This window comes from Salmo trutta, chromosome 9, assembly GCF_901001165.1.
Source record: "Salmo trutta chromosome 9, fSalTru1.1, whole genome shotgun sequence".
Taxonomy (NCBI): domain Eukaryota; kingdom Metazoa; phylum Chordata; class Actinopteri; order Salmoniformes; family Salmonidae; genus Salmo; species Salmo trutta.
The window spans coordinates 21,342,927-21,366,896 of record NC_042965.1 but is presented as its reverse complement, the minus strand read 5'-3'; the positions used below and the strand labels follow the sequence as shown (position 1 = coordinate 21,366,896).

The window sequence follows — 23,970 nt, the reverse complement described above, 5'->3', positions numbered from 1 at the left end:
CACCAGTTCAAAACTGGAAACTCTACAAAGTGTGAAAGTTTCACCAACAAGAATAAACTGCACAATGCTGTGTTCTTTGAGGTTCCTGGTATCTCTTGGGATCATGGTCTTCTGCACCAAGTGGCTCGCAATCCAGCTGCGAGCGAAACGTCTGGACAAGGCAGCTAGGATGCACCGAGTGCATCTGTGCCTAGGCGTCAGTACAGCCATATTCGTTGTCTGCATCCTCCCAAGCTACATCACACAGCTAATGATCTGGATGAAGAACACAGGAACTGCTTCTACTGATAGCAAAAAGGACTCGAAACGGCATTCTATATCACCATCAGTCTGACCTACTTCAATAGCATGCTGGATCCTGTAGTCTACTACTTCTTAAGCCCATCCTTCAAGAGGATCTATAAAAAGGTCTTAAGGTTCAGTCTGAGACAGAACAGAGTAGGCATGAGCAACGCGGTGGTCAATAAATCTCAAGGCTCTCAATGCCTCAGTGAGGTGCGAAAGTGTCTGCAAGTGTGTTTGGTGATCAGACATCTTTTCACAGAGACACTTCACAAGCCAAAGGAAATACTGCCAGAGAGGAACAAAGCTCCTGCCATCACCAGACAGACATCTTAAAAAGCCAAAACACTTAACATGTACAGTTGAAGTCAGAAGTTTACATACACTTAGGTTGGAGTCATTAAAACTAGTTTTTCAACCAGTCCACAAATTTCTTCTTAACAAACTTGAGTTCTGGCAAGTCGGTTACGACATCTACTTTGTTCATGACAAGTAATCTTTCCAACAATTATTTAGAGAGATTATTTCACAATTCCAGTGGGTCAGAAGTTTGCATACACAGAAGTTTGCATACACACAAGTTGACTTTAAAACAGCTTGGAAAATGACAGAATATTATGTCATGGCTTTAGAAGCTTCTGTTAGGCTAATTGACATCATTTGAGTCAATTGGAGGTGTTCCTGTGGATGTATTTCAGGGCCTACCTTCAAACTCAGTGCCTCTTTGCTTGACATCATAGGAAAATCAAAAGAAAAATCTGCCAAGATCTCAGAAAAAAAAATTGTAGACCTCCATAAGTCTGGTTCATCCTTGGGAGCAATTTCCAAACACCTGAAGGTACCACGTTCATCTGTACAAACAATAGTACGCAAGTATAAACACCATGGGACCACGCAGCCTTCAAACCGCTCAGGAAGGAGACGCAAATCAATCCCAGAACAACAGCAAAGGACCTTGTGAAAATGCTGGAGGAAACAGGTACAAAAGTATCTATATCCACAGTAAAACGAGTCCTATATCAACAGAACCTGAAAGTCCGCACATCAAGGAAGAAGCCACTGCTCCATAACCGCCATAAAAAAAGACAGACTACGGTTTGCAACTGCCCATGGGGACAAAGATCGTACTTTTTGGAGAAATGTCCTCTGGTCTGATGAAACAAAAACAGAACTGTTTGGCCATAATGACCATCGTTATGTTTGGAGGAAAAAGGGGGGAGGCTTGCAAGCTGAAGAACACCATCCCAACCGTAAAGCACAGGGGTGGCAGCATCATGTTGTGGGGGTGCTTTGCTGCAGGAGGGATGGGTGCACTTTACAAAATACATGGCATCATGAGGAAGGAAAATGATGTGGATATATTGAAGCAACATCTCAAGACATCAGTCGGGAAGTTAAAGCTTGGTCGCAAATAGGTCTTCCAAATGGACAATGACCCCAAGCATACTTCCAAAGTTGTGTCAAACTGGCTTAAGGACAAAAGTCAAGGTATTGGAGTGGCCATCACAAAGCACTGACCTCAATCCCATAGAAAATGTGTGGGCAGAACTGAAAAGGCGTGTGCGAGCAAGAAGGTCTACAAACCTGACAGAGCTGGTGTAACTGAGTGAGGAATGGGCCAAAACTCACCCAACTTATTGTGGGAAGCTTATGGAAAGCTACCCGAAACATTTGACCCAAGTTAAACAATTTAAAGGCAATGCTACCAAATACTAATTGAGTGTATGTAAACTTCTGACCCACTGGGAATGTGATGAAAGAAATAAAAGCTGAAATAAATCATTCTCTCTACTATTATTCTGACATTTCACAATTCTTAAAATAAAGTGGTGATCCTAACTGACCTAAAACGGAATTTTTACTAGGATTAGATGTCAGGAATTGTGAAAAACGAAGTTTAAATGTATTTGGCTAAGGTGTATGTAAACTTCTGACTTCAAACTGTATATCAGATATTAACGTGTCGATAGTGACTGCTAAATTACTTATGTAAATGTAATAGAATTTCCTTTAAATGATGATCATACCCGTGGACCATTTACTTCTGAACATTTTGTTTTGTTTTCCATTTGAGATGGTAAAATACATTTCGTACTGTGGTTCACAGCGCAATGCTGTATAATTCCTATGTGACAGGTACATCATAACATAAATCAGAGCCTGAAAATATTATTTTTGGTAACACTTTATTTGGATAGTACCAAGTAGATGGTTTGTAATGTTCAAAAACAGACATGTCAAGTAACAAAAATAACTTCTTAGCAAGAAAGCAATATCACAAGCAAGAATTTTGCTAGGACTGTCTACGAGTTATGAGTGGCATGAGTGGGGAGAGAAAAAACAGAAAACTAGCCGTTATTGGCAGAGGTTTTGCACTTTTATTGATCTAATAACTAATTTATAGCCTGGTGATGGCTGATCAAATTGTTTCACACTTTGTGTTAGTTTCATTAAGTGTTGTATAATGTGATACAAAACACAGGAACAATTAATTGACTGCACTGGGCCATCACTTCCTATATTTTTTACTACAGAATGTAGAAAATCAATGTTTTCACACATGTAGGCAAGACAGAGACTGGTATGGTGTAGGCCAGGAAATTGAAGGTAAAAAGCAAGTCTCTGGATATGAGCGTCTGCTAAATGACTAAAATGTCAATGTTAATTGCTGCTTTAACTAAAATAACTGTAGACAACGTTTTATATTGCTTGATAATACTGTATGTTGTATTAAAATGTCATTAGTTATTCCACTATAACATTTCCCTTGTCTTGAAAATGAAGCATTTCACCCTGAAACAATGTTTAGTGTGTAGTTATTTTTAAAATAGACAGTGAATATTACATGTGAAAAGATTGAGAAAGGAGACAGTAAGTGCAAACATTGCATTTCTAGCCCAAAGACAGACACATTTAAATAAACATACTGTGAATATATTTTATGTCCCATGTGTTCTTCATCCTGTTCATATCCACACCATTTACTTATCTTTATCGATGCTGAGAAACTCCTGCAAAACAAACCCCAAAAATAAAAGTGAAATTACATATTAGTGGTCCTGTGTGGCTCAGTTGGTAGAGCATGGCACTTACAATGCCAGGATCTTAGGTTTGATTCCCACTGGGGCCACCCATACAAAAACAATATGCGCACATGACACAGTTGCTTTGGATAAAAGTGTCTGCTAAATGGCATACATTTATTTCGTTTCACATTAGTAACAATTTATGTTATATAGGATTTCCGACTATAGTTACCTTCAGGGCACTGGATGCAGGGGATATGTCTGGTATTAGCTTCCCTTTACGCTCCCTGTGTTTCAGATACTCATGGGCCAGGGAGTTGGCATCCTCCTCACTGAACACCAGAGGTCAAAGGGTAAGGATTAAAGTAATTACGTATATTAGAAACAAACATTTCTCTGCTCATACCTGCCTGGAGTGTGATGTTCTATTATACATAAAATAAAATGATGCTAGTAAAATTACTGCTTTGAGGACTTACCAGCTGTGGGAGATCAAATAATCTACCAGGTTCTTCACCTGGTTGGAGTCACCACTTGACACAATGTGTTGCTTGAGAAGATTAAAGTGCTTGGTCTTCCACAGCTTCTGGTACTGCCCGTTTTGGCAAATGAACGTCAAGACTGTGTCCCTAATCTGGGGTGGAGAAGAAATTAGTTAATGACACATTCTGAATTCCATACAACTTTTCTCAAAACAACAAAACAAAATAATCCAATGTGTAAAAGATTATGGAGAACAGATGGAATCACAAATACAGTAGAGCCAAGAGTGGTTGACTAATGAAGGCAATAAGAGAAAGTGATTGCAGCTCACCTGTGAGGGAACCCCTGCCAACTCCCCAGTGTTCATATGCTCATCCAATTGCTCCAGGATGGTGATGGGGTTACATGCTGACAGGAGGCCCTGGGAGGGAGCAATCATATACACTACACAGTAAGCACATCAAACAAGGGGAAGAGACTCATGCATAGACACTCCCAATACCTGTAATAGTTTTACTCAGACTCTTGGACAGTTTGTGGCTATTGTTAAACCAAAACAATTGAATGTAATTCCATCTAAAGATGCAGAGAACAATTTGGTAAAGGGGAGATATGTTAGGGGGCTGGTGGTGTGCCACTACCACCACTATCCTAACGGAACCCCCAGGCCCAGCTGCATCACCTGAATCTGCTGTCCCTTCCTCTTGGCACAGGGGATGAGCAGGAGGGCACCTAGGGCAAAGCCTGGCAGACTGAACTGGGCAAAGCGATTGGCGATGCCTATCAGGTCCAGATTCAACAGGAACGGGCACCTGCCAGAGACCAGGGAAAATGCTGGGATGAGTGGGACATGGAGAATAAAGGATGAATCGGCACTTTGTCAAAGATTTGAGGAATTATTGTGTAGTAATGTTACCATGGTAATGCCATGACACCATTCTTGATCCCTATGTGATAGTTCTAGAAATTGTCATCAACCTATTCTATAAAGCAACAGAACGTACTTAAGGAGGAGAACAAAGGTCCTGTAGAGGGTTGCCTGCTGTTGGGGGCTCAGAGGAAGAGACGCTGTGTGACAGAGAACATAACCAGTGATTTTGCTGACTTTCTCCACCTCACCCTCATGTTTTTGAGTTGTGGTCTAATAGATTAATTTACCTGATACGAATGGGGCCAGGATCATACTTCTCCAGGTCCTGGAAAAACTGGAGACCTAGATAAAAAAAATAAAACACAGCTTTATCAAGAACTGTCCAAGCCAAAAGAGTAGGTGGTGACTGTGAATGTTCTCTCCCTAAAATGTACATAATGGGCTCCTTGAGACACGTTGAACCTGGTTGTAATTACCTGCCAGAGAGAGGGGACAGCTCCCAGTGCCTCCAATACCCTTTGCAAGTCGCTTATCTGAAGAGCAGATGGGAACACCAAATTTGGTGCCACCACAACATATCCTGTCTTAATGCCATATAACTTCATTGACATGACAGACTGCAGAATCTATTATTTCTAGCAGTAGTATTGTTCTTGAAACTGTGTGTAGACGGCCTCTTCTCACCATGTTGAAGCCCAGTAGTTTCTGCAGTAACCCATTCCACAGCTGAGGGTCAAACACCTGGTACTCCAGGCTAAGGTCTGCCACCAGACGCACAGCCTGCAGAGACAGGAGGCGACTTCAGCTCAATACAAACCTGACTACCTCGTCTTGGTTGCATCACATTGAATGAAACCGACTGAAATCTAAAGCATCCAGTACATTGATCGAGTCGGCCTACCTGTGGCTCATGACTGTGATTCTTCCACAGTCCCTTGACCATGCCTTCTTTGGGACTGTTGAGGAATGACTCCACTGTGTAAGGGATGTTTAGGTCCTCCAGCTGAGACAGGTAGATGTAGCACTTCAGGTAATACCTGCAGGAGGAAAAACAGCAACAGAACAGCAGCAGTCAGGTACAGACTGAATCAGTCATGGCTACTGTCCTTTATCAGAGCGAGGAGCGCTTACTGGACTTGTGTCTTGGGGATGTGTAGCTGTGTTTCCAGGGTGGTGGGGTCAGCGATGTGGATGAGACAAAGCAGGGCCCGACTCCGGTGGCAGAAAGTAAGACGTGGCCCGGAACTGCTGAGGGGCTAGGAAAATATCAACAATGGGAATTCAACACTTTGACATACACAATTCTGGGTAACACTTTACGTGACACCGAGCATCATAACAGTCATAAACTGTTATAATATGGTCATAACACTGTCATGACGTATATAGACCTGTTGTAACATATTGAGTTATTTTATGGTTGGTAATGACAACTACAAGTCTCAAAAGCCACAAAACCACACAAGGCAAAACATTCCATTACATCATAGCCTGTGTCAGTGTGTTTATGATCTATATATCTTTTTGTTAAATTGTCATTGTAATTGCACACACATTGATGTCAGACATGGATCTACCCCAATGCTCTGTTGCTGATGACTGAGATGAATGCAGGAGCAGGACAAGACACCCTCTTTTTGACTGATATAAGGGCATGTACGTGATAGGCCTATCTGGCTTATATGATTATGATGGTCATAATGCTTCTTGACAGTGTCAAAGTGTATTTTCTACAAATGATTTAAAATATGATGAAAAAAAACATGACTAAAGAATTCATTACAACAAAAGGATTTAAGAAACAAACTTTCCATGAAAGGAAAATTCTTGGCAGGGAAAAAAACTTATTTGAATAAATGTGGGTTGACACTTATGTAAGTGTCATAACCAGCCATAAAATAACGCAATATATGTCACAACAGGTGCAAATATATGGGTCATGACAGTTATGACAAGTTATGTCCGCTGTTATGACATGGCGTTAAGTGTTAGCCAATTCTGTAAAGCCCCCAACTGTTTCCAACCAGCCCACCAATTCCAAACTAAATGTGGAACATGCAATGATTAATATAGGAACTTAACGATCAATCCTGACCCATCCCATCTACCAACTCACCCATGTTTCTGCTGAGAGGATAGGGCTCAACAGACCGACTCCCACATCCATGGAATAGATCTGCAGTAGGTACACCACCCTGAGAGAGGGGGACATATCTCTTGTTAATGGTCTATAGTGAAATGTAAGGCTATGATAGTCAAGTGATGAATGCAGGGACCTACCTCATAAGATCTGAATCCTCCTGAATGTCATTGACACAATCCTGGTTGTTGATGTCCTTCAAAATAAAGAGCCTTCCGTTAGGATGTATCACATACTCCAAAATGTCTTGCAAAATGACCATTTCCCCCCCTAGTGATGAGCCCATCCAGTCTACCTGTGGCAGATCAGAGACAGTGTAAGGTTTAACTTACCTTGGCTGCAGCTGGGCCAGTTTTGCAGATCCATTTCTCCAGCAGCATGCTTCGGATCTTCAGAAAATCCACACTATTGATGGCTGCTATTTCTTTGCATACAGCGTGAATGTCTAGTCATACAAAAAAAGAAACTTTTTAAAAATGTTTAATCTGAAAATAGTCTGGATCCATTTTGCTCTAAAAGGACTATAGTACATATCATCAATAGAGTGATTCTGTAGCTCCACTTAGCCCTCCAAACTGGTACATGGAGCCATATGGCAATAAGAGTGGGCCTGCATGTGGTTGGTCTGGTCATGGTGGAGGGCTCACCAGGGTGGGTTTGGCCAGCGGAGCCCCTGAACCGTTGCTCTACACTGCTGTGTTCGTAAAGGATGACGATGAGGCGGGCGGGCTGCCCTGTCAGCTTTAGATGCTCTGGGCTGTTCAGCTGGCTGGACATCAGGACGTTCTCTGTGGCCGAGCGCTGGAACTGCAGCTTCAGCTTGGACAGGAAGGTCTCCACCCTGGTCCGCGCTGCCTCCTGCTCAGGGGACAAGACGGAGGGGAGAGACAATTTTTATCCTACAAGAATGGACTAGATATAAGAAAAAAACATGAAAGGGAAAACAAGACTGGGTATCCTGAATTCAACCAGCTGACGCAGACATAACAGATATAACTACATCTATAATAGTTAAACATGGATGAACATTGAAGACCACAGAGCATCAACACAATGTAAACACAAAACATGTTGTCTAACCTCAAGTTTGGGGTCTTTCAGCCATGCATCACCAAGAGCTAGGCAGAACTTTAATGACTGAGTCTTCTCAGTGCCTACAGCAGAGACAAAAAAAAGTGAATAGGATGAACATTGATGCAGAGGCCGTCTCCTCCATGAACAGTGGCATGGCAGTGTGACTGGCTAACGGTCTGACCTGGAGGCAGCTCCTGAGCGATTTTATGGGCTGTGGCAGCGGCCCACTCTGGGTTCTGGATGCAGTGGATGTACCCCATGATGGTCTTAGCCACCTTGAAGGTCTCCTTGCTGGAGGTGTGTTTTTGCCTCCTCTTATGTTGCTCGAGGAGTAAGGGCTTCATACTCCTCTCAAACACATGGTTCACTGCTGACATGTACAGCTTGTCAACACTCACCTGACAGAAGGCAGGAAGAAGTAGGTTCAAATTCACAGGTGACCAAATTAAAGTCAATAGAAACTACTAATAATAATACACCACTAATATTAGTTCAAATTCTGGTAGGCTTACCACTCATATCTAAAAACAAACAGTAATGTACAGAATAACCACAGCCACCAGTGGAGCAGAGTACTGTACCTTCATCAGCTTGCTTATCAGAAGCAGAGTAGGAAAGGTCTCCTCACTGAGCTCTGGAGCTAAACACAGAAAGAGAATCCCCCAAATCCTTATAGGAGCTAGAGTATGCAAATTCTTAAGGGTCCACTCAATCATGTATTTATGAAGTCTTATGACCACATGAACATTGTAAGCTTAAACTGAGTATGGTACTCACAGATGATCTTCCAGTAGCTGGTGGTCTGCATGAGCAGGTGGAAGGGCAGTCTGATGTTGGCCAGGGCTGAGGGTTCCAGGCAGTTCTCCAGAAGGTGGCTGCTCTCCAGGTCTGTAGGGGGAGAGATGCGCTTGTAGGACTTCAGGTGCTGGAGCAGACCTATTGCCTGGAGATGAGAGGGAAATGTATTGCGTGTGGATGAGACTTGATCACAATGCCAAAGAAAATCTGACATTGAGGATTACACTTATTTAGCAGAGGTATGTAGCACAAAGACACAGTAGAAATCAAGACAACACACCTGACTGATTGAGATGCTGGTGATCTGCTCATCAGCTGTCTGTATGATCCTGAGCACCCCCTCAATCCTCTCATAGTTATATGGGCTTAGCTAAGGAGGAAAGGAAACACAAGAACACAAGAGTTAGTTAAACACTGCATTTCCTCTACACATCATTACGTCCTACCACCAACCCCTAAACGTAGGCTGAGAGTTGCGTATGCTCAGACCTTGAGTATGGCAGCACTGAGGCTGATGGTGAGGTTTCTGGTGCTGTGCAGCATAGGGATGATCTGCAGAGCTCTCTCCAGGGCGTCAGCATGCCCTAGCGGCTGCTCCTCCCCCTGGCCCGCCCCAGGATCTCCTGCCGCACCCTCCTCCTCCTGCAGCAGCAGCAGGGTGGTGATGTACTGGTTTATCACTTCGTCTCTATTCAGACCAAAGGTGCTGCAGGTAGGAGGAACACACAGGACATACAAACACTCATTAATTACAGCGTAACATCACAAGACAGCAATAGGCAACTACAAATCATGCAGTAGTATCAGACCCAAAAACTAAAGATTGAAGTAGCATGTTGACTTTCTATAAAACAGCTCACCTGCAGTACTGGAGTATAATCTCAGGGGTGGTGTTCTTGTTCTTCACCAGGGTAGGGATGAGGTTATTCTTCATCTCTGGACACTGACGAAACACAGACTGGATGGATATCTGGGGAGAGAGAGACATGGCTTTTAAACCGAGTCTTTCGCAAGGCAGGGAGGGTAGATTACGTTAAGAATGCACCTAATTAGCAGGTATTAACGCAAAGTTTAACATCGTGATTTCTTCAGAAAATCAGCAATATCTGAAAGACTGCAAATGTTAGATAGGGGAAAAAAACATTGAAGATCAACACACCCCTAATTTGCCCAGTTCGATTCCCCACTCTGCGTCGGTGATGACGGAGAGAAACTTCTTCCGCTCCTCCTGCTCGCTGTACAAGTTACAGAGATGGGCCCCCACCATAGCCACAGCCTGAAAATCATGGAGATATACCGACTTTGTTTTGATTCATGTTGTATGTGACAATGACAAACAATTCAAGATGGAACAGATAATGACAGTATATAAGTATAGTGATCTTACCAAGATCTTATCATAGTTTTGCCAAGTGTTGTCGATCACCTTCCACAGTATCTTAAACACCTCGGTTTTGGACAGGAGAGTGCAGAGTCCAATAGCCAGGTCACAATCCACCACTCTCCAGTTAAACACCTTTTGCAGAGTAAAAACGCCAGTTGTTATAGTAATCATGTTAGGTCTATTGTAAATTACACATACAGCATGGCCAGAATACAATGTCATTTTATTGAAGTGAAGAATGTCAGACATCCTCCCCTGAAATCCAGGACAATAGTCTCACATCACCTTGTGCAGGAGGGCAACTGCAACAGCATTGATAGAGGACAGAGTAGTTGTTCTCAAATCACTCAAGCATTCCTTATATTTTTGCAGGGCCTGCGGGCCATAGAGCTGAAAAGGGAACACGTCAAATGTAAATACTTCCCTTCACAATATAGAGTAGTGGTCCAGAGAACAGACACAGCTACAGTGAGACAAGTGTAAATCTAGACAGAGATATGTAGCAACATCAACAGAAATGCAAAGACTGATTAAGGGACTGCTTGCTCATGGTTCCAGGTGAGACACTACACCCCTGACTGATGTCACTTTCCTAAGTCTACTTCACTAACACATGAAACTATCTGTACAAAACACACAGGGGCACCACACTGGGTTTTTTCCCTTTACCTTTTATACTGTTTTCCCCCCCTATTTTGTTCAAATGTGGTAAGACTCTTGCACTGATATCCTACTGTTATACTTCAGGTGTAATTTTGTTGTATGTTTGTCATTTATGCAACAACAAAAAATTGCTCACTCAACAAATGTACATTTGTATGCACCTCTGCTATACAATAAAACACCTGAAAAACATAATCTTGACATTGGTACTGTAGTCATCATACCTGAATGCCGAGCTTGACGTTCATGATGTTGGAGGTGACGTGCTGCAGACAGCTGCCAAAGGAGTTGACCAGCAGTCTGAAGGCCAGCTCCAATTGACTACACTCCTGCAGCATCTGATGCATGGAGGCCAGGGGCACCAGTAGCGGGTTCAGGAAGTTGGCATCTGCACGTGGACAAGGACCAATGAGGGTAAGGCTGCATAAAAACTGCATTTATATCCATCTATTAATTGGAGGAAACTGCAGTAGCTACCTTGTTGGAAAGAGCAGTGAGAAAGACAGGAGCAGTCCAGTGGGTAAAGCTTTCTATCTGCAATATGAATTAACAATATGAGTTAAATGCAATTCAAATAAATAACTTAATGCTTGGGCATTATAACGTAGTATAACATCACACGTGATACAATGTTAAAAAGATACCAGACACCTAGGCTGCAGGCTTTTAGGTACCTGAGAAGGGCAGCAGACAGTTGGTGATCTCATACTGGACTGGCAGGACAGACACGGGGTCCAGGATGATGCAGTCCTCTTTAAAGACATCCTGGAAGCTCCACTGGGAGTATGGGTCCCTTTCAGCCGCCAGGGACAAATCCTGAACACATGGCAGTGACATTAAAGCCTGATGACCTAACATGAACAAAGACTAAGTGAATGTCTAATATTATAATCTATTGGGTTGTCCTTGAAGACTCTGGTAGTCTGATGGGGCAAAGTGAAGTGTAGTACTGGCACTCACCTTTGCTATGAAGCCATAGTTGTCTGACAGCTGACACTGGTGGTAGACATCCATGGCAGCCCGTGTGCTCTTACAAAGCTCCACACAGTCCAGGAGCAGGTCTGAGAGAAAAGAGAAACAATAGGGAGCACATACTCAAGTCAGAAGTATCACTTACCAGGGTGCTAAAGTCATACAGTGTCACTTTATGGGAACTACCTACACTTAAACCATTGGAGGATAAGCTCCTAAAATGAAATGTGTGAGTTCCCATAAAGCCTTGGGTTAGCCTCCAGGCTCAGGGTGTTAGTGCTGTACAGTACCTGAGTGGCAGACAGTGACGGCCTGGCAGACCAGCTTGTGGATGACTGCTGGGAGGTCCACGCCTTCAGGGAGGATCATGGGCACGTCTGCCTCCAGCATCTGGCACAGCTTCTGGGCAGCACTGAAAAGCACCTTCCCTGTGCTGGTGGTACCATGGTGCTTATACAGCTCACTATGGGGACATGGTCATGGGTTTCAAAGGAGTGAGAGACAAAGTTAGGGAGATACCCAGAGTTCATTTAGTGCTAAGGCCCACACTACCCTCAAACACTTCAAAGTTGTGGATGAGATATTCAGATTATGACAAGCCTTCATAAAAAAAGTGAGGAACATGGGCATTGCTTTCCTTTACTACCCCCCCAAACTTGGTTCCCCTTCCCCCTGACCTGAGGATCTTGAGGGCCTTGTCGACCTTGCCAACCCCCAGGGCACGCAGGGCCAAGTCAGCCCACAGCTCCTGCTCCGTGCGCTGGAGCTGCCGTGCCAAGCGGCGGAGGCCAGCCTCAGTGGAGATGTTCTTGGTCTTGCCATCAGGGTCGTTGGCCACCATGGGGGTGGCTGTGACCTTGCTCTTGGAGGGACCTCGAGCACGGGTGTTCTCATAGGCTGTGATGTGATACTCCTGGAACTGCTTTCGCACCTTGGGGTCCTCATAGTTGTTAGGGGTGAGGAAGATATCAAAGTCCTCCTGTAAATGTAGTAGATTAGGATCCTTTCAGCACAGGAGGTCAAAGACCAGAAACAGTGAGTCAGGTGAGGCCTTCATCTCACATATTGCAAAATCATTCCATGATTGAACCTTACCTGTAGGTGAGCAATCGCCTTAAACATCATCAGATTGTTCTCGCAATCCACACTTTTAAAGGCATCCCCTAAATGGGAGAGAATTAACATTAATGCGTAAAACTCTGGTACATTCACAGTTTATCAAGACCTCAGACACCGAATGTTCTTTTTTTTCAAGAGATTACTTCAACATTGGGAGGTTTAGCAATCAGTCTTTTCAAGTACTACATTGATATAGTTTAAAAGCTGCCACAACCTTTCTGGATCCTCTGTAAGAACGTCAGTGCCTCCACCATCACTTGTGCTATGACCATCTGGTGCTTCTTGTGCTGTTAGAAATTGGCCACAATAAGAACCCAAGTGAAGATGTACTCCTATTGAGAAAAGGCATGTACAGAACCTCACTACTAAACACTATTTTTAAATGATATCAAACCTATTAAAAGCAGATGTCAATGCAAATATAAACATACCATGATAGAACTGGAATAGCCTTAAATCTGCTGAATGCAAATACAACCCTACTGCTCCTGAAAGAGGCTCACCTCCTCAGACACATGGTCTTTGTCCTGCAGCTCCAGTCGTGCCCAGTTAGCCAGCCTCTCGATCACACACTCTGCCTCCTCAGGGGCAAGCTTTTTCAGCAGTGTCACACACGGCTCGCTCTGCAATTACGAAGCAACACAAAGACATTACACACAGAACAAAAGAGATTCCCCATCAGAAAGCAACAGCCACCATGGTAGGAGCTATAGGCTGGGCTCACATACTGTACCTTGCTCTGGCTAATCAGCTGGATGAGGTATAAGATGTGTATCTGGGAGGTGGGGAGTTTGTAGGCCCCAGCCAGCTTCAGAGAGTCCTCCAGGGAGGTGGGGAGGTCCTGCTTGAGGATGTACCTCACCAGTGTCTACAAGGGGAGAATCAACATGGATCAGAAATTACATAAAGATACACATCTACATACTGTACACACCCTGAAAGTCCTACCATGATTTGAGTGTTGTTGGAGAGGTTAAAGTTGCGGATCCCGTAGCCTCTGAGCAGCTTCCTCATCTCCATCAGACGGTAGCTTTCCTTCAGAAGCTCCTGCCTGTGGGATGGGATATGGAAGATCAGAACCCAAGCAGTCCACAAGCCTACAACTGTGACAAGTGACAGAGTCAGGGCTCTCTGTTACCAGAGGAGGATCAGATCAGTAAGTCTTACTTGGGTCCCACCATCTCCAGGTGCTGCTGGACCAGCCTCTCCACTAACTCAGTCCAGGGCACCACGGCCTTCTGCATGATCTCCAGCACAGCGTCTACCACCAGCTGTACACGGCACAGCACAGTTGAATACTATGTGCGCAGTATGTCAATCAAAACTTGTACATAAATCTACAATCCCATTTGGTGGCCAAGCCTTTAAAGGGCAGGAAGAGGTTAGTTATAGTGTATAAACTCACGTCAGTGTCCGTGATGCAGCCTAGCACAGCCACAGCTTTGGCCTCCCACTCTGTGAACAACGTAGTGGTCTGGGAGCTGCAGCGCTCCAGCAGATCCTAGTGGGATAGAGAAAAATAAGCCAAAAATCACACGCAATGATTCAAATCAGATTATGTCTGACAATCAACAATCCAGAGTGACAACCATTTAAAATATGAACAGCTAAGTTCATTTGCAGCCCAGTAGAATGCATAGTAAAGTGTGTCTCCTGGTAGATACCTTGATGTACTGAAGCAGCAGCTCATCCAGGGGCAGCTGGTGCTCCAGGCTGTAGGGCCTGACACTGCCCTCCACCGTGGCAGGGATCAGCTCTGGGGCAGGCACCTTATCCAGCATGAGGAATGCTACGCTGCGGACACTTGCCTAAACATACCCACAGGGCAGATAAAAAGAGATACCATGTACAATAACATACAGAATTCCAACAACATTTAAAATGACAAGATGAGAATCCAAACCAGACAATCCCCAGATGGCTTTCACACAGACCTTCTCAAAGACTGACAGGGAGAGCCTGCAATTGTACTTGTTGTAGAGGCCCAGCAGCTGGCGGAGGTTAGAGACCAGGGACTTCAGGTGCTCCACTTCCTCTGAACCATAGTCATCCTCCTGAGACCACCAATCACAATTACAGGAGGATAGGTTACTTCCTGCTAATCAATGACTAAGCATATAAATCTTGACATCCAGTGTTTGAAAGTGAGCATGAATTGAGAGCGCAGAGGGGAATTGGAAGTGAGGGGGATGACAGTGAAAGTAACCAAAGGAAAGAGCTGGTAAAATGAAGCTGGGGAGAAAATTCAGCTTACAGAAGGTATCCACATCCATAATGAGGGCAACCCAAGTTCTGCCAAGTTCAGTCCATTCTGGGGCCAGGCTCCCTATAAGAATGGAATAAGGTAAAGGGGCAGAAGAAATATGGAAATATTTAAAGTGTGTGATCACCTACATCAGTCAAGTCATTGACTAGAGCACTCAGAATTAGTCCTCAAGTCTAGCAATGAAAAAGTGTTGGCTTTACCTTTTCTGTTAACTCCAGAATCCTGGCCCTCTGTTCCAACCACCTCGCAAGGATTTTCTAGGAACACATTCAAAAGCCTTGTCAACAAAGAAACTGGAAATACAAACTGTTCAAAACATATTTGTCATCATGATCTGTTTTCTGCCCTGACAGAATATGGTGAGTGCCCACTGTACCTGTCCTCTAGGTACCACTCTCCTTACAAAGGGAACAATGACACTCCTAAGCCAGAGACAGAGGTCCTGGGATGGAAGGTCTTCTGGAATGGAGCTGAGCAGAGCATCAAGACCTCTCTCATCAAACTGCACTGCAATCTCTCCCTACAGGACAATCACAGAAACAGCAGACAAAGATCAATTAACCTCCAGTAAAAGCCACATATTACAAGAGAAAAATATGAAACTCCATTAGATGTCTTATAGTGCAACAGTTGATTGTGTGAATTTCTGTTACCTCGTGTCTAAGCCAAAGGTGCTGGGCCCCCTTCAGGTCTCCCTCTCTCAAGTGGGACAGCATGTCCCCAACGTAGTCTGTGATGTTCAGAAACTCAATCCAGGAGATCCCACTGGAGGGAAACAACCAGGAGAAGCAATTAAACAGTGTATTCGGAAAGTATTCAGACCCCTTGACTTTTTCCAACATATTTTACGTTACAGCCTTATCCTAAAATGGAATAAATAGCTTTTTTTTTTTACTTAATCTACACACAACACCCCATAATGACAAAGCAAAAACGGGTTCAGAAAATGTAGCAAAACATCACATTAACATAACTAAGTACTCAGACCCTTTCCTCAGTACTTTGTTGATGCACCTTTGGCAGCGATTACAGCCTCGAGTCTTCTTGGGTATGATGCTACAAGCTTGGCACACCTGCATTTGGGGAGTTTCTCCTATTCTTCTCTGTAGAGCCTCTAAAGCTCCATCAGGTTTGATGGGGAGCGTCGCTGCACAGATATTTTCAGGTCTCTCCAGAGATGTTCGATCGGGTTCAAGTCCGGGCTCTGGCTGGGCCACTCGAGGACATTACTGTTGGAAGATTAACCTTTGCCCCAGTCGGAGGTCCTGAGCACTCTGGAACAGGTTTTCATCAAGGATCTCTCTGTACTTTGCTTCGTTCATCTTTCCCTCGATCCTGACTAGACTCCTCTTCATCAGACCAGAGAATCTTGTTTCTCATGGTCTGAGTGCTTTAAGCAAACTCCAAGCAGGCTGTCATGTGCCTTTTACTGAGGAGCAATTTCCATCTAGCCACTCTACCATAAAGACCTGATTGGTGGAGTGCTGCAAAGATGGTTGTCCTTCTGGAAGGTTCTCCCATCTCCACAGAGGAACTCCGGAGCTCTGTCAGAGTGACCATCGGGTTCTTGGTCACCTCCCTGACCAAGGCCATTCTCAACCGATTGCGCCGTTTGGCCGGGCGACCAGCTCTAGGAAGAGTCTTGTTGGTTCCAAACCTCTTCCATTTAAGAATGATGGAGGCCACTGTGTTCTTGGGGATCTTCAATGCTGCAGAAATGTTTTGGTACCCTTCCCCAGATATGTGGCTCGACACAATCCTGTCTCAGAGCTCTAAAGACAATTCCTTCAACCTCATGGCTTGGTTTTTGCTCTGACATGCACGGTCAACTGTGGGACCTTATATAGACAGGTGTGTGCATTTCCAAATCATGTCCAATCAATTGAATTTACCACAGGTGGACTCCAATCTAGTTGTAGAAACATCTCAAGGAGGATCAATGGAAACAGGATGCATCAGAGCTCAATTTCAAGTCTCATAGCAAAGGTTCTGAATACTTATGTAAATAAGGTATCAGTTTATTTTTAACACAATTGCAAAACGTATAAAAGCTTGTTTTCACTTTGTCATTGTGGGGTATTGTGTGCAGATTGGGTTAAATTGTTTTTTCCTCATAGTTTTAGAATAAGGCTGTAATGTAACAAAATGTTGAAAAAGTCAAGGTGTCTGAATACTTTCCGAATGTAAGTACAGGCATGGCACTAATTTACACAGTTACAATAAATATACTCTACATACTCAATACCCTTTAGCAAGCAAGGCATAGAATTAGTCAAATTGAACATACTTGAACTTGTCCAGGCTGTGGAGACAGCAGAAGGTGGCGAGTCTGGCCAGAGCCTCCTGGATCTGTGAGGAAGGGCAGCGGGTGGCGGCATGGTTCAGCATCTTCTCTGCAGTGTCAAAGGTCGGCCACGGAGCCTTGAGGCAGTACTCCACCACATACTGCTCATCCTGACACACAAACACACTTGTCAATGAGCACAGTGTACTTATTTGATCTCAACCTTTCAGGGAATTTTTACATTTGAAAATGTAGATGGCTTGTTTAAGGGCACTGGTATAGAACAAGAATGCCTGCACACTGTTAAAGAGCACATCATTACACTGTGGCCCTATCTACTGTAGGTTTGCCAGCTTGTGGTTCAAATGTATACCATTCTCTCCACACCAGTCAGAGTTTGAGAATTATACCATCCCCATTTTCAAGTCTATTTGTTTATAGATTCAATGTTTATATTCCTGAATATTAAGGAAAGTTAGCTGGCTGACTGATTGCTTGCTTTGTTATATCCCCCCCATAACACTCACCATGATCTTCATCAGGTTGGTCTTGGCCTCCTCCACCAGGTCAGACCATACGTCCTGCCCATAGCCACCCACAGAGGCTGACGCCAGCTGCTCCAGCACAAAATCCAGCTTCACCTTATAGACAAGCTGGGTGGGCAGGAAGGCAGGGTGGCTGGTCAGTCAGGTACATTTATTATTCATTTTAGTTAGAATAAATGTTCAACCCCAGAAAAATTACACCAACCTCAACATCAAGCTCAAATGCTATGGCAAACTTTTCTGCCTCCTCAAATTTGTGTTTGTAGAGAAGTCTGCTGAGTCTGGGAACAATAAAGTGCGTTTACTGATATTGACATCTTGTACGTAACTAGTGCAAGAACGTGGAAATATGCAGTGTGTGTAATGACACTACTGTACCTGTTCTCAGGCAAAGCCTCTGTGAAGCATCTCATGACGACAGAGGATATATGCTCCTCAGAGCTAGTTGTCAGGAAAAAATAAAAAAAACATTTGCATTTACACATGTCAATTCACTATTATTCAACGTTATTTGTGAAACTCCACCACCTGAGTATTTACTCAGGGAAACTCTAGTGTCCTTAAATAACCAAAGAAACACCTACTTTTGTGAATTCTCGTAAATCCCCTCTAGTAAATATATAGTGTCCTGAAATTCAGAAGGATAAAAACAATGTAGAATATGTCTGAGGTTGGATAATAGTCTGTCAGAGCTTCAGCATCCTTTCATAATCTAAAATAAAATAACAATGACTTATTGTTCCATTATCCTTCGCTACGTGGGTATTGTAATACGGTGTGATATCTGACAGGGTTGGGAAAGTCAATTCCATTTAAATTCAGGAAGTACACTGAAATTCCATTCCAATGCTCTACAATCAGGCAAATTTTGAATTTGGTGTACTTTCTGAACCTGATATCTAATGCAATCAGAGTGGATTATAATTTTTTATGGTTTACCGTGCTTATTCTTGTCTGGACCAGGCAGGCTGTAGAGGAGACCTCCAGAGAATAGAGGACAGTCATGGAGGGAAGAGAGCGCACCTGCAGGCTCCTCATCTAAGGATAACAAAACAGGGCGTTGCCGTCAACAAACAAACAAACAAACACACACAGTCAGAGAGGACCTCAGATGATTCTTACAACTATTTCAACTAGAGGAGCATTAATGTATGTACAACAAGTAGCTGTCTAGAAACCACAGAGACAGACTGGAGCTACCTGGCTTTTGTCTTGCATGGTCAATGTAATGATTTTTGTGCTGGCACTTTCTTGCCTATGAAGAGGAGAGGTTTTGTTTTCAAAATCATCACAGCACAAGCATTTAAAAATGAAACATGACATTATGTTAATAGAAATAGTATAGGTCTAACAATAGTATAGCATTGAAGTGAACACATACGTGGCTATTGAAGCAGAGTCACACTCTGTGATAAGTAGGAAGTCATGGATGGAGAGGTCAGGCCAGCAGCACACCATCACCAGGAAATGCAGGTCCCAAAGACTCAAAATGTTCTAAGACCAATTGAAAGGTAGAGAAAGATTAATGTCCAACTTTAACATTTTCTAATGACCAAAACAGCTAAAGAATACAATTATAAACTGATTGATGGAGATTCATACAGCTGGACTCACCTCTGCGCTAAGAACATACATGAGATTGTCCACCACCAGAATCTTTCTCACCCCTACAATACAGATAAGGGCGAAATTTGACTGCAACATTAATACACAACAATTCAAAATAATGCTATAGCCTAACTATTGATAACATACATAAGCAATTCAGGGAGAAGAGTAGTGTAGCTTTAACCAAAGCCAGACAGTTAAATGTTATTAAAGCAACCTGGTATTAGGCTGGAGTCCAGGGACTGACAGAGAGACATCGTGCCCTGACTATGATCCAATCTCCAGTGGGTTAGAACAGCTTCCCCGTCCGCCTACGCAAAAAAAAAAATGCATAACCACATCAGTTATGCGAGAAGCTATACAGTTAAAATGTTACAATTGATTAAATACTGTATGAATAGCCTACTTGATGAATAAAAGTATAACTTCCTATTATCGGCAGCAGTTCCCTCATTATGCTTTCAAGGATTTATCTTTGCATTTTACATACAAATCTTTTGTAACAAAGCAGTGCAGTTACTTGCGCACAACCATACCCCAATCATGAGGTGGATTTCATTGCCAAGGTTGCACATCACTGCTGTGTTACATCCCCCTCCATGGATCTCCTTGGTGGAACAGAAGTCTGTCTTAATTAAAGACTGGAGCTGGAGAGAAACAATGTGATGGTTAGGGGTTGATTATTCTGACTTCATATCGTTTTAAATCATTATTTTACCATCTCCAACATAGTTAAAGTCAAATACCTCTTTCAAAGCCCCAATGTCCATTTTCTCAATAGCTACAGAGATGAGAAAATATGGTTTAAAATAATTGAAAGTTAAATATAACAGGTCTCAAGTAAAAGAAAACTATCTGAAAACCTAATTAAAATTAAATACCTATTTGAATCTTCTCTAGAGCAAGGTTTGTGATGTGAAAAAATCCATCTTGAGTAAGAAGGAACAGGTGGTACATCCCTGGCAACAAAGATAAGGTTTAACCTTTCACCTCAAAACACTATTTAGAAATACTGTATCATTTTATTCCAAAGTAATGACAAACTATGAACAACTCACCTAAAGATGTCTTTTCCTCCTGTAGGATAAGATGTCGATATGTTTTCTCATTTCCAGAGGGGACATTCTTCAGCATAGCCTAGAAGAGTTAAAAATAAAAAAAAGATTGCAGATTCAGCATGCAAGCACTTTTGGCACACTTATGACACTGACACATTTAATCGCTGAAATATCATGGGGGATATGAGATCAGACCCATCTCTTACTCTGGTGAGAAGAGTGCTCTTTTGAGGCACATAGATAAGATGGAGGTTTCCGTTTCTCTCGCAAACCACCAGAAACTGTCCATCCAGACAATCATCCACAGTATCCACATAAGAGTCTGAAATAAACATGCTTTTAATTATCATCATCATTCACCATAATACAACACATAATTCGATTAGACATCTACACACAGAACACAAAAGAGATACTAACCAAAGTCAAGATGCAGCAAGATAGTCTGATAGCTGAGGTCAAAAAGGATAACAGTTGAATCAGCAACAACAATGCTGCAGTTTGAACTGCTGGATGAGTAAAGCTGAGGATCTGACAACACCTGCAGGAAAACAATAATGTGAACAACTTGCACTGAAGAGTCAAGAGCCGATCATGAATTGAATTAATACCGGTGTTGTGCCGAAAATCTCCCCCCTGACAGAATCCCCCTTCGCGTTCTTCATTGCTGCGACTTCAACGCTAGTTGAGATTTCTGCTCTTCACTCAGTTGTCAGTTTAGCCTACATTTCACTGATCTTAGTATCAGAAAGCATTTTTGTCTTAAGTTTTCGGTTTGGCTATTTGTTTCAAGTGTATGTGGCAGTTCTAGCTTGTATGGCGCCCTGGGCGAATCCCCCCCTTCAGCGCCCGCCCGCACCCGGGGGCGCCTCGAGCCACCTCCGGCAAGATGTCGCCAGTACCCAAATCTGCTACTAATTTTTTGTATTAGTCTATAAATAAATCTCTTTGCCAGAATTCGTCATCTCTACCATGTCTTATTCGACTGGTATTTTTGGAAGTGTAAGGATCATAATTGAGCCATAGTTCTGAAATGTGTATTGTGTGCCACAGAAAGTATTTGACTCTAGCCCCAAAATTAACGAAATTAGAAGGGGGGAGATTTTCGGCACTGTATACTGTTTTCATGTAGAAGGTACCTAGTTAGAAGGTGTTCATAACTGTATAGGTAATCAATCATGTGGTTTGAGAGTCGTTAACTTTTTGTCTAGACGATTAAACTCAACTCCCTACATACGATGGAGTTGAGCGACGACTACTGTGGGTGGAGGTGGACTGGACCTCTGACAGCATATAAAATTACGTTTTTATCAAAAACTATTGATTTCAGGACCTTACAAAATATCGCGCACGGTAGTTTCTATGTGACGTCTGAGCTCCAGCCCGCTACTCTAAAGTAGTTGCCGCTCAACTCCAACGTAAATCGTGGAGCTGAGTTTAATCGTCTACTTTTGGTCTTACCTTTTCAGGAGAGGCAATTTTGACCAAAGTATCCACTTGGTACAAACCACTGTTCTCCTCTCGAACATTGCAAAGGCGACCTGTGTTGGTATCCTCATTAGTTAGAAGCTCAACGTCGTTCCACATTGTTTTTCCGTCCACCTACATAGAGGAAAATCGGGACACTAACAGGTCAGTTATAACTAGGAAGCTAGCTAGTTAGTTAGTTACTTAGCATATACCTGGTATGCTAGTACTGCAGAGCTGTCACCACTCTTTGCTGTCACGTCAGTTAACTACTGAGTACCGTAGCTAACATTAGCTAGGTAAAAAAAAATGTATATACAAAAAGTACTACATACAGGTTATAAAATCATTTGGACTATATCGAGGTAACAAACTCACTGGTTACAGGTACCCTGACAAAGGTTTACTGGTAAACTGAGCACAACACCACCCCACTATGCGGGTTCAGAATTTGGCGGTTTAAAACAAAGACCCTAAAGAGAGAAGCACAACTCTACTTACTTCCTGTGTAGTTACAGGAGCATACTTGAACTCAAACTGATAAAGTTCATTTGAAGCATTCAATCAAAATGATAAAAGGTTATTATAAAATAATAGTGAACTGATATAGTGTTCTTTGTATATTTATTTGCGCTCCCCAGATTGAGTTCATGTAATGGAAGTCGTTCTCAAGCCAAGAGGAAGCTGATTCAAATAGCTATCTTTTTCATTTCCAACTATCTTTAGTAGGCGTGAGCAAACAGTGATTGGTCATCCGGTTTCTCACTTGTAAGCAAATACTGTCTATTAGGGGTGCATTCCTAAATTCACACTGGGGTGCCGGAGTGCGCTCTGTGCGTTCGTAAATTCGGGGTGTTCCAAACTCACACTGGCAGAGAAGTATGGTTGATCCGAGCGTTCCGACCTCACAATCACAGTCAAGCTAACTGGCTAAAGTTGGCTAGTTACGACCAGACACACCTCACTCTGACCAATTGACTTTCCCTAGTAGAGCTGGTTAGGCTGTTTTCATGTTATATAGAGCATTGGTGACTGTAATTGTGCATCTGGCAACAATTTTATTTTAAAAAATTCCCCGACTTTACTTACGCCGGTCATATTCAACAGGTGTTGCGAGTTCGTAAAGTCATCAGTTATTCTGCGCTCCGGCAAGCTAGACAATTTTAGCCAGTTAGCTTGAGTTCCTTTGAGGTCAGAAAACTCGGATAAACCCTACTCCTCGGCCAGAGCGTCCAGTGACAGTGTGCGCTATGAATTCAGGAAAGACACAGAGCGATCTCTGACACTGGAGGCAATTTATGAACACCCTTAATGTTCTGGTCGGTGGATACCTAGGACTCACTCAGTGGCTGCTAGCGTTGTCATGAAAAAGGGCACGAGGGAAGCCCTAAAATGTCGTTTTTCTAAGTTGTGCGAACGATAGAGAGCAGGCAATGTTGAAAAGTAATCTTTAGACATTTCTTAAATGTAGTTTTACAATTGACTAAAACAAGCAGACAAGAACATTTTTTAAAAAGGTCACGTTTTTCCTGTGAGCCAATGGGGTTAACACAGGTTGTTTTGTTTCCCCACAGGCCTGCAGGGTCGTGACGTTCGAATACCTACTATGTCTATAGCGATGAGTCCTCTATCTACTGTATACGACAACAAGCACAACAAAAGTTACGTTTTAATGTCACATGCACAAGTAGAGTGAAATGCCTTTCTTGCAAACTCAAAACCCAACAACGGAATAATAACAATGTATTATTAGAATAAAACACGATACATAAAAATAGGAAATATTAAATACACAATAAAGTAAGTAAGTCTACTATATACAGAAAATATTTAAAAAGTCGGTTCCAATACCATATTTACATGTGCAAGGATACTGGAGTGATGGAGGTAGATATGTATAGGGATAAGGGGACTGAGCAACAGGATATAA

The 23,970-nt window shown here is 42.9% G+C and overlaps 1 protein-coding gene across 3 annotated transcripts; it reads right to left on the bottom strand.

Moving 5' to 3' along the window:
* Positions 1 to 2,451: 2,451 nt before the first annotated feature.
* Positions 2,452 to 22,724, bottom strand: kntc1 (kinetochore associated 1). 3 transcript variants are annotated; one of them, XM_029762971.1, is made up of 62 exons: positions 22,542 to 22,724; positions 22,035 to 22,175; positions 20,994 to 21,114; positions 20,780 to 20,895; positions 20,574 to 20,652; positions 20,397 to 20,474; positions 20,262 to 20,296; positions 20,052 to 20,162; positions 19,733 to 19,826; positions 19,522 to 19,574; positions 19,289 to 19,401; positions 19,108 to 19,162; positions 18,847 to 18,945; positions 18,492 to 18,535; positions 18,286 to 18,348; positions 18,113 to 18,188; positions 17,890 to 18,015; positions 17,366 to 17,532; positions 15,732 to 15,843; positions 15,455 to 15,598; positions 15,279 to 15,335; positions 15,067 to 15,138; positions 14,747 to 14,866; positions 14,477 to 14,620; positions 14,218 to 14,313; positions 13,980 to 14,083; positions 13,761 to 13,863; positions 13,546 to 13,680; positions 13,316 to 13,435; positions 13,027 to 13,099; positions 12,789 to 12,856; positions 12,371 to 12,672; positions 11,984 to 12,156; positions 11,682 to 11,782; positions 11,396 to 11,537; positions 11,199 to 11,255; positions 10,946 to 11,109; positions 10,344 to 10,448; positions 10,062 to 10,190; positions 9,834 to 9,950; positions 9,535 to 9,644; positions 9,164 to 9,380; positions 8,955 to 9,044; positions 8,654 to 8,819; positions 8,458 to 8,516; positions 8,058 to 8,274; positions 7,883 to 7,956; positions 7,450 to 7,660; positions 7,135 to 7,247; positions 6,943 to 6,998; positions 6,779 to 6,857; positions 5,794 to 5,918; positions 5,564 to 5,699; positions 5,347 to 5,442; positions 5,139 to 5,195; positions 4,950 to 5,004; positions 4,796 to 4,859; positions 4,474 to 4,603; positions 4,123 to 4,212; positions 3,788 to 3,942; positions 3,541 to 3,640; positions 2,452 to 3,293 (listed from the first exon to the last, which is right to left on the bottom strand). In XM_029762971.1, exons 2-62 carry the CDS (start codon positions 22,158 to 22,160, stop codon positions 3,264 to 3,266), a joined length of 6,624 nt encoding a protein of 2,207 aa, XP_029618831.1. In that variant the 5' UTR covers positions 22,161 to 22,175; positions 22,542 to 22,724; the 3' UTR covers positions 2,452 to 3,263. The 3 variants fall into 3 exon arrangements, with proteins under 3 accessions (XP_029618831.1, XP_029618829.1, XP_029618830.1); XM_029762969.1 differs by lacking the exon at positions 22,542 to 22,724 and adding an exon at positions 22,256 to 22,505; XM_029762970.1 differs by lacking the exon at positions 22,542 to 22,724 and adding an exon at positions 22,419 to 22,495.
* Positions 22,725 to 23,970: the final 1,246 nt, after the last annotated feature.

Excerpts from the sequence above, each read along its gene's own strand:
- kntc1 (XM_029762971.1), bottom strand. The coding sequence starts at position 22,160 with ATGTGGAACGACGTTGAGCTTCTAACTAATGAGGATACCAACACAGGT. Across the intron at positions 18,536-18,846 it reads TCCAGACAAGAATAAGCACG|GACACTATATATTTACTAGA; the intron begins GTAAACCATAAA and ends TCTGAATTTCAG. Across the intron at positions 8,517-8,653 it reads CAGCTACTGGAAGATCATCT|CTCCAGAGCTCAGTGAGGAG; the intron begins GTGAGTACCATA and ends TTCTGTGTTTAG.